The sequence below is a fragment of the Citrus clementina genome, unplaced genomic scaffold (genome assembly GCF_000493195.1).
Source record: "Citrus clementina cultivar Clemenules unplaced genomic scaffold, Citrus_clementina_v1.0 scaffold_1, whole genome shotgun sequence".
Taxonomy (NCBI): Eukaryota; Viridiplantae; Streptophyta; class Magnoliopsida; order Sapindales; family Rutaceae; genus Citrus; species Citrus x clementina.
Window position 1 is genome coordinate 23,543,395 of NW_006263303.1, and position 10,219 is coordinate 23,553,613.

Below are 10,219 nucleotides of genomic sequence, written 5' to 3' on the forward strand. Positions count from 1 at the left end.
TATGTTTTTGCCACCTTCTAAATTTAAAGTAAATGTTAAGAGTGTATATAACTTCATTCTATAATAATTTAGAATGAACTAGATCAAATAAGAAAAAAAAAATCACATAGATTAGCTAAAGATAACAAAATAATTTTTGTAAGAGTAATAATAATTTATAAATGGAGTTAGAGAGTTTTTAACACCCTTCTAAAATTCTTTATACACCCTTTTTCCAATTTTATTTCTTAAAAGGCCCAAGATTAATTTATGAAAAAAGTAACCCATATATTAAAATCAATCAGTAACCCATATATTTTTATCTATAAAATATATAAACATTTTGAATTATTTTCTTTTTATTAGATAGTTTTTATCTCTATAATTTTAAATTCTTACGATTTTTTTTTTAAAATTTAAATTTCAAAAATATAAATATAATTATGAAAATGTGGTGGGTGTAAAATATTTTTTAAGATAAAACTTTTTTAACTTTCTTTTTAATTATTTAGTTACTCTCAAATTCGAAAGTCTTACGAGAAATTTTGAGGGACGATGTCAAACGTAGTAACGTACTTATGTGATGGGGGTATGGGCCGGATTTGCAAGACACCCAGCGGCAGCGCAACCACCCTTCGTCCTTCGAATTTAAACTCTCTAACTTGCCCACTCTGACAAGGACTGCACTCATGTCCTGTTTCAGTTGTTCTTCAACTGCCAAAAGAATCTCTCAATTTCCCCACAAATTCTCACAACTTAGAGCCTGCTCTTGTATGCGTGCACCCTCTAATCACAGCAAAAACTTAAGAAATAATGCCACTAACTCAACTTATTCACAAACCTCTGGTATTTCCCTCTCTCTCCCTGTCTCTCTTCCTTTCTGTTTGTATTTATGCCTCAATCACTGTGCTTTTAAGTGCAAAGTTTTGAACTTTCTTTCATTTGCAGATATGGAGAAGAGCATATACACACTTCTCACCATAGACCGTTGGGAGTCGCTGAACCACATGGAATACAAGCTAGCTTCACTCAGACCAGTTCATGGGAGGTTAGCTTTGAAATTCCTCAACTGGGTCATGAACCAGCCTGGTTTGGAACTCAAACACTTAACTCATATACTTTGTTTGACAACTCATGTACTTGTTAAAACTAGAATGTATGAGGATGCCAAGTTGATATTGAGGCAGTTGGCTCAAATGGGTATCGGTCAAAACTCTGTTTTTGGTTCTCTAATGAATACATATCCACTTTGTAACTCAAACCCTTCGGTTTTTGACTTGTTGATTAGGGTGTATTTGAGAGAAGGAATGGTTGAGTATGCTTTAGAGACTTTTCAGTTGATGGGTTTTAGAGGGTTTAACCCTTCTGTATACACTTGTAATATGATGTTAAGTTTTATGCTGAAAGACCGTAGAGTTGATTCGGCTTGGCTGCTTTTTGATGATATGCTTGGTAGGAAGATTTGTCCTAATGTTGCTACTTTTAATATACTGATAAATGTCTCATGTGTGGAAGGCAAGCTTAAGAAAGCTGGTTATTTGTTAAGAAAAATGGAAGAGAGTGGTTATGTTCCAAATATAGTTACTTATAATACTTTGCTCAACTGGTATTGTAAGAAGGGGAGATATAAAGCAGCTTTCAAGTTGATTGATTGTATGGCATCTAAGGGTATTGAAGCTGATGTATGTACATATAATATGTTCATAGATGATTTGTGCAGAAACAATAGAAGTGCCAAAGGTTATTTACTGCTGAAAAACATGAGGAAGAGGATGATAACACCCAATGAAGTCACCTATAATAATCTTATTAATGGGTTTGTTAAGGAAGGAAAGATTCAGGTAGCATCTCGGGTTTTTGATGAGATGTCTATGCTTAATTTTTCACCAAACAGTATCACTTACAATGAATTGATTGATGGGCATTGCTGCAAGGGCAATTTTAAAGAAGCTTTTAGACTTTTGGCTATGATGGAAGAGATGGGATTAAGACCAAACGAAGTCAGCTATGGAGCTCTTTTAAATGGGTTTTGCAAACATGCCAAATTTGACCTGGCAAGGAGTTTGCTTGAGAGAATGAGGACTAATGGAATAAGTATCAGTTGTATTGCATATACATCAGTCATTGATGGGTTATGCAAGTGTGGGCTGCTTGATGAAGCTATGCAAGTGTTCAATAAGATGTTCAAGGATGGACTGAATCCTGATCTTATCACTTTTTCTGTACTTATAAATGGATTTTGCAAAGTCGGGATGACCAGAAAAGCGAAGGCAGTATTATGTAAAATGTATAGAGATGGACTTGTTCCGAACAAAATCATATATTCTACATTAATCTATTACTTTTGCAAGATGGGGAAAGTTATGGAAGCAATGAAGGTCTATGCAGTTATGAATCGCAATGCTCAGGGTTCGGATCATTTTACATGTAACATGCTAGTCGCTTCTCTTTGTAAAGGTGGAAAAGTTTGCGAGGCAGAGGATTACGTGGGTCACATGAAGAGGATTGGTGTTGTCCCTAACTCCATTACTTTTGATTGTATGATAGATGGCTATGGAACCTTGGGAGATGGGTTAAAAGCATTTTCTATGTTTGATGAAATGGTTAAATTAGGTCATCACCCAAGTATTTTCACATATGGGAGTTTACTTAAAGGACTGTGTAAAGGTGGGAATTTGAAGGAGGCAAAGAGATTTTTGAATAGCCTTCACCATATTCCTTCTGCTGTTGATACTGTTGCCTACAACACAATCCTTGCTGAGACATGCAAATCTGGGAATTTATGGGAGGCAATTGTTCTTCTTGATGAGATGGTTCAGTTCAATTTGCTGCCGGATCGTTACACATATACTATTCTTCTTGCTGGTTTATGTAGAAAAGGAAAAGTGGTTAGTGCTCTCCTTTTCTTCGAGAAAGTGGTGTCTAAACGTACTTTTTCCCCAAATAATGTAATGTTTACCTGCTTGGTTGACGGTCTTTTCAAGGCTGGCCAATCCAAGGCTGCAATGCATATCAGCAAAATAATGGACAAAGAAGGTGTGTACCCTGATACCATTGCTTTTAATGCAGTTATGGATGGATTCTCAAGGATGGGAAATATGATGATGGCCAATGATCTGCTATCCACAATGAGGAGCAGAAAATTGTGCCCTAGTTTGGCTACATATAATATTCTCTTGCATGGTTATTCAAAGAAAAAGGATTTATTGATGTGCTCCATGTTACTCAATACCATGAAGATGGAGGGTCTTTTGCCTGACAAGTTAACATGTCATTCTCTTATTCTTGGATTTTGTGAGACTGGTATGTTGGAAGTTGGTTTTAAATTCTTGAAAAAGATGATAGCGGAAGGTACCATGGTTGACTGTTTTACATTTAACGTGCTCATGAGGAAGTGTTGTGAAGCTGGTGAGATGGGGAAGGCCTTTGATCTGTTCAATATTATGAATATGTTGGGAGTTGTTCCTGATACAAATACCCAGGATGCTATCATAATGGGACTGAAGAGAATTGCTGCTTTCCAAGAATCCCATTTTGTTTTGCGTGGAATGGCAGAGAAAGGTTTAACACCCAAGTGCACACAATATATTACTTTAATTAATGGTATGTGTAGGGTAGGCAATTTCCAAGGAGCATTCAAGCTAAAAGATGAAATGGAGGCGCTTGGCATCAGTTCCTCTGATGTAGCTGAAAGTGCTATGGTAAGGGGCCTTGCCCACTGTGGAAAGGTTGAAGAAGCAATGCTGGTTTTGAATCGCATGCTTAGGATGCGACTTGTTCCAACTATTGCCACGTTTACAACGCTAATCCACAAGTTCTGCAAGGAAGCAAAATTTGTAGACGCACTGAAGTTGAAAGGCACAATGGAACTCAGTGGTGTGAAGCTCGATGTAGTTTCTTACAATGTTCTAATTTCAGGCCTCTGTGCTAATGGTGATGTTATGCCTGCATTTGAACTGTATGAGGAGATGAAACATAAAGGCCTTTGTCCCAACTCCACCACCTATAGTGTTCTCATTGATGCCATTTCCAAAAAAGAGAACAATCTTGTGAAGGGTGAAATCCTTTTGAAAGATATACAGGAGAGAGGATTCATATCTTGGAATTGGGATGGGAGCACTCAACATTTGCACGAGGGCTTGATCAATGCCCTGAGAAAGTTGAAGTCCTTCAAGAAAAATAGAAGAAATAATGCAAAAAGTTAGTAAAAAGCAATGTAATGGGTTAGACTCACAAAATATTCATCTTCAAGGGAGAACACACTGGATTCTCAGGACACTAACCAGACTGATCAAACTAGCACGAATAATGAGGGTCTTGGTGCTAGTGCCATTGATCAGTTGATCCTACTTTCATGGAGGCATTACCTGAGGACTTGCTGGCAGAAGTGCTAGCTTCCCAGCAAGCTTCATCTGTTCAACCTAACTTACGCACCACCTTCTGCTGATGATATCGATCCTCAGTTTTCAGCTGCTCTTCCTCCTGATATCCGAGCATAGTTTTGGCCCAACAGATAGCACAGGGGTTGGCTCATCACGGAGAAGGACAGCCAGTTGACATGGATAATGCTTCAGTTATTGCAACTTTTCCTGCTGATTTATGTGAAGAGGTGCCATTTTTTAAATTTTTCTTTAAGTTACTAATCAAACTGCAATAACCTTTCTGCTTTTGGTGTTATTCCAGGTACTTTTGACTTCTTCAGAAGCTGTTTTGTCCGTGCTGCCTTCTTCATTACTTGCTGAAGCTCATATATCAAGGGTCCAAGCAAAGAGTCATTATCGGACCTGCAGTCTCTTTGGAGGAAGTAATGAAGAAGGTAGAAGAGCAGACAGTGATGGACAAGGGTGTTGGGGTTACAATAGGTAGAAGAGCAGCTTCTGCTATTGCAGATAGCTTGAAAGGAAGGAAATTAAAGTAGAGCCTCTTCTGATGCAAATGCACTGAAAGCCTTGATCCAACTTTCACGATTAACTCGGGTAAAGCAATATTCTATTTTACGGTTAATTTGCTCTGGAATACCTGCAAAATTTTTTTATTTAGAAATATAAATCTGTATCAATCATCGAAATTTACAAACAAATCATTGTTTAGAAAAATAAGGTGGTTGGTTGGGTTTGGACGATGAATAGAGATTGCATTATGCTAATTGCCAATAAATGAATTATTGTACTCTGTTCAATCTGGACTCCACTCCACTCTAATCAGCTTTTGTTTTTGAAAAAAAAAAACCTCGATTTCAAATGAAGCTAAGATGGTACATGTGTTAATCAGTTGCGATGATGATGATTTAGTTTGTTCTATATTCAGTTAGTTTTTCATCTAAAAGTATTTTTGTTTACTTATACAGTCTATTATCGGTTTGCTTTCTTTGGGTGAAAAGCTTTTGGCTTCATTTCTGGATGTCATGAGAATCTCAGAATTGTGATATTGAAAGGGTTTTTGATGCATTGATGTCGAAGCAGGTGTGTAAAACAACAAAATATAGACTTTCTACTATTTCTGATATGCTAAAGGAGTCCTTTGCTTGCTATATGCATGTTCATGTCTTTGTTTGATACATATGTGCTTGCATGGTTCTTTCTTTGTTTTGGGGGTTAAGGCCTCAATAGTTCTTTTTTTTTTCCACTCCTGGATATCAATTATTAATTATTGACTTGATTAGCAGGATATTCTTTAATCAGCAACTAATTTTATTGAAGTTGAACTGATCTGATGTGTTATTAGTTGAGCAGAGGTCTATTGTTAAGTAACCATTTTGACCTAAAATTGGTTTGTCACTAAATCTTGATCTTGGCTTCTAATGATCTACCTTGCTTTTGATTGGTTAATTTCCGGCCAGCCACAAGATGCAGCATAGAGGCAACACTTGGAATGACTTGCTGGTATCCTGGGCATTTCATTAGCCTGAATGCAGATGGAACCGCTTGCCTAAATTGCCTAAAGCAGTATTCAAATATGTAGTGAGTTGACTTTTCTACCAAATACTGAATGCTACACGGAGCAATGTAAATCATCTTTGATCTGTGGACCTAGCTTATTTTTTGTCCTTTTCTTTGATTTTGCTGATTAAATGGAATAGGTCTTCAAGTTTGTTCCTCATTGCCAGTGTTAGGAAGAAAATAATAATATAGAGCCTTGTCCTTTCTGCATGTGAGTCTCATGGATCAAACCACATCTGGCATTTGCTATATTTTCAACAGCCATTGGAGGGCCATGAATCATTGATATGTGGGTCTTTATACTCAATCAGTAAGCGAAACTCGTGCTAAAACTCCGTACGTCAACAAAACGTACCCTTTACATTGTTTCCCTGATCTATGTCTTTTTGTATGAATGATTTCAGGAAAAGCCAGCACTCATTCTAGCTAGCAGTGCAGCAGATATGGAGTTAACGACTCAATGTTAAGGGAACCTAATAAATAACCTGTCTCAATCTCTCTGTGGAATTTGAGCTTGACAATGGAAGCATAAGGTCTTCAAATCTTACAAAATATGATACGTTGCCATCGGCGTGGCAGACAGAATCTAGCAAAGATAACTTGATGTGCCTACTATAATTGTTTTTGAAATAAAATTATAATCTTTTTTTTTTTTTGGGGATAGAATAACAGTATTGGTTCTGATCATATTTAATCATCCTCATCGTTTGTTTTTTTTCAACTATATGCTCATAGCTTTATATTTTCTTACAGCTCCATTCCTTTAACTTACAGAAAATAGATTGTTGAGAGTACCGGTTCAAGCATCTGTGGCCTGTGGGAGCTCTTCTCTTTTCATACAAAATATAAAATAGGGGCAGATTTCTCCACTAAATATTTAATAGCGAGACTATGTTTGGTAAATCACTTGGTAAATTATAAATGTATGTATCCCATTTCCTAATATACCTCTTGTAACATGTATACATATAGACTATAACAGTTAAAATTTAAAAAATATATATAGAAAAAAAAAGGTAATATGGTTTGAATGATCATCCTTGAGTTGATTAAACAGATTGTATTGTGTCATATCAAAGGCAGGGAAAATGATCTTTTCTTGATCAAATTTCTTCTGAGTTTTTTAAGATTTTATGTCATGTGTCTTTTAGTGGTAGTGTATGGATAAAATTCAACTTCTTTTATTTTTTTATTTTTATTAACTACTCATCAGTAATTGAGTTATTTACTCAAAACATTATCAGATTATGAGAAAATCGCGATCCCAAAAGTAGAAATGTAATTGATCTTATTGTACCATCCATTTAATTAATTGGGTTATCGGTTTAGATTTTTATATGTTTTAGTATTAAATGCATCTCTTTATCTTTAGTTTAATTCTGTTGCCACAGCAATGAAAATATTCTCTCTTTTAATTATTGTTGGAACTTTCATATCTTGTGTTCACATCCATACCAATTAAAAAGCAAATTAATTAATTGTAAACATATTTCCCAAAAAAAAAAAAAGGAAATTAATTGTAAGCTCTTAATATTTTTTAATTTAAGTGCCAGAAATGCAGCTCGCCAACACAGTTCCTACAACTAAAACTAGGTGCGGTTCCATAAAATATAATTTGGTCGGCCGGCTTTTGTGTTCAATAAAAAGCTCAAAATAGACGTCACAGCTTCTTTGTGGCCAAATTATTTTAGTTTTAGCTTTTCCATCCCAAAAGAGCAAGAAAGCGATTATATTTTTTTTTTTTATCTTCAACTTGAATTAAATTATTGCTTAATTGTAATATAAATATTTTCCTTTTTCATTTTATGACGTCACCATCCTTTAGAATTGATACCCACGTCCTAACTAGTGGTTCTTTCAATGAAAGTGATGTGCGAACGTCAATCGTCTTCAATAATTTCTCACTTTTCTTAAAAAAAGATAAATAAATCAATTATTTATTATAAGAATATCACGTGGTTTTTTTTTTTTAAGGATTTGTCTGCCTTAGATAAATTGATATGCTTCAATTTATACCTCAAACTATTAAAAATATTAACCGGCCCCGATATATCATTAAGAAAACAAAAATTTAATAAAAATTTTCATCAACGTAATTCCTATTTATATTTATATTTTGAATGGTAAATAAATGTTAATTTTAACTAACTTTTTTAAGAATTCAAGTTCTCTTTATTAAATATAGGTTAGCTAAATTAGTTTTAAAGACTCCTTCTTTTACTGTTTTATTGTAGGATTTTTCCAACAATTAATTGTGGTACTTTATAAGTTTGCTTTTATGAATAAATTATTTTCAAAAATAAAAAAGAATTTAAATCCATAAAGAATTGAAAGTTCATAAGATTTATATATTTTTTGATAAAAAAATTCTATAGATGTTGTTGTCAAGAGCTATCCTAAGACCAGAAAAATAAATTTAATTAAATTCACATATATACAAAAGAAAAGTGAAACTACCGAGTTCCCATTACTTTTTAATTTCTTCAATTTTATTCATTCAATTTCAATCAATAAAAAGATAAAACACAATACAATTTACTGTTTAAAACAATAAAATTGCATAGACTTTTTTTTTTTTTTTGGAATGAAAATTTTGTTATAGAGAAAAGATAAGGGTTTCATAAGAGACCAATGAATCCTCTGGTAGACTCTTTTGCAGTCATCCCACAGTCCCACTTCCATAATGGCAACAGGCTAGTTTTATGCAGGATGCCAATAGGCAATACCTATTTGGTAGAAGACATCCTCGTCAACAACTCTTACCCATTCTGTGCTTGAATTGGTACAGGTTGAACTGATAATTTTACAATTTTAGGCAACTGTTAATCATAATTTGATGATTATTAAGTTCAATTTTAATCAATATACTATTAAATATTAGGATCGAAAACAAAAGTTAATCATAAATATTTTTTGAGCGTGGAGTAGAATTCCCACTTCCACTCCCATGAGGGAAGGGGGAGCGGGAATTCACTCTCACATCTTTCTTTTTTACACTTTGCTTTATTAAATATAATATTAGTATATTTAGTTACACATAATAATTTATTTAATCTATGTAAAAATTATTTTAAAATAATATTATTATATTCATGGAGAATTAATAAATATTACTATTATTTAATTTTAATAGGATTATATTTATTTAGTGTTAATAATTAATAATAACAAATAGTTTGTTCTAAAAAAAATTAATTTTGTACTATATTATTATTTATTAATAATAATGTTTCATGTATTGCTCTTATTAATAATTTTTAATTTACATAACTAAAATCAAAATTAATAAAAAAAAATTATGATTTACATAATTAAGAATATTATTATTAATTTATATAATTTAAATTGATAATAAAATACATAGTTTATTTTACACATATATTTTTTATTTACTTTATAATTAAAAGCTACAATTCTTTAAATAAAGGTAAAATTATAATTTGAAACAATTCACTCCCAATTTAAGACAAAATAAATACATAAATGATATTCTAATTCCTATTCCACTCTCTCATTTTTGTACAAGTAAACAATATACTCACACTCTCACTCCACACTCTCAATCTTAAGATTCTTACTTCTCGTGATTTCCAATCCAATCCGAAAAGTAAACACTATTTTAGTATTTTACTCCCATATACTTAATCAACAGATATAAATCCTTGATCTTTTTTATAAAATAAAATAAAATTGAATTCTATACTTAGCCCTAATATAGCGGCCTTACAAACCCATACTTATGGGTTGTTTTGCCATTTCTAATCCCACCATATAAAAAAAGAACTTAAAACCCCTATGTTTTCCAAAGTATCCGCTCCTAATTGCCTTCTCAAAAAATATGAGAATAATAGAAATGCATGCCATGAATTAAAAATAAAACAATTGAGAAATTGCATTGAATATTTGAATTGGTTGATGATATTATAGCTCTCATCAAATTTTTATTCTAATTGAACATCTCTCAAAAAAATAAAAATAAATAAATAAAATAAAACACAAAAACAGAAAACAGAAAACAGAAAACGAAAACAGAAACAGAAACCACAATTAATTAATTGAATTACAAAAACAGATACAAATACAAATACAAAATCTCGGGAAACCCAACTTGTTTAAAAAACAGAGCCAGCTACTCAGCTTGCATTCATTTGCCTCCGCGCAACCCAACAATTTCCTCCGTTCGCCAGCTCATCTCCCGTTCCGTTATCTCTTTTCGCTATGCTCCCCAAACGACGACGTTTTCAGCTTACCGTCATCAGGCCGTCACCGTCAAATATAAGCCCTTAAAACTCCATTCCACT

General features: G+C 33.3%; 1 protein-coding gene across 3 annotated transcripts; it reads left to right on the plus strand.

The window, feature by feature from the left end:
• The first annotated feature begins 580 nt into the window (after positions 1–580).
• LOC18055157 (pentatricopeptide repeat-containing protein At5g55840) lies at positions 581–6,522 on the plus strand. Of its 3 annotated transcripts, XM_024177607.1 has the most exons (7): positions 581–825; positions 928–4,588; positions 4,663–4,955; positions 5,327–5,441; positions 5,819–5,939; positions 6,059–6,228; positions 6,323–6,522. In XM_024177607.1, the coding sequence occupies exons 1-2, from the start codon at positions 669–671 to the stop codon at positions 4,182–4,184; spliced, it is 3,414 nt and encodes a 1,137-aa protein (XP_024033375.1). In that variant the 5' UTR covers positions 581–668; the 3' UTR covers positions 4,185–4,588; positions 4,663–4,955; positions 5,327–5,441; positions 5,819–5,939; positions 6,059–6,228; positions 6,323–6,522. The 3 variants fall into 3 exon arrangements, with proteins under 3 accessions (XP_024033375.1, XP_006452610.2, XP_024033376.1); XM_006452547.2 differs by lacking the exon at positions 5,327–5,441; XM_024177608.1 differs by lacking the exons at positions 5,327–5,441; positions 5,819–5,939; positions 6,059–6,228; positions 6,323–6,522 and having other exon boundaries at positions 928–4,552; positions 4,663–4,672.
• Positions 6,523–10,219: the final 3,697 nt, after the last annotated feature.

Excerpts from the sequence above, each read along its gene's own strand:
- LOC18055157 (XM_024177607.1), top strand. The coding sequence starts at position 669 with ATGTCCTGTTTCAGTTGTTCTTCAACTGCCAAAAGAATCTCTCAATTT. Across the intron at positions 826-927 it reads AACTTATTCACAAACCTCTG|ATATGGAGAAGAGCATATAC; the intron begins GTATTTCCCTCT and ends TTTCATTTGCAG.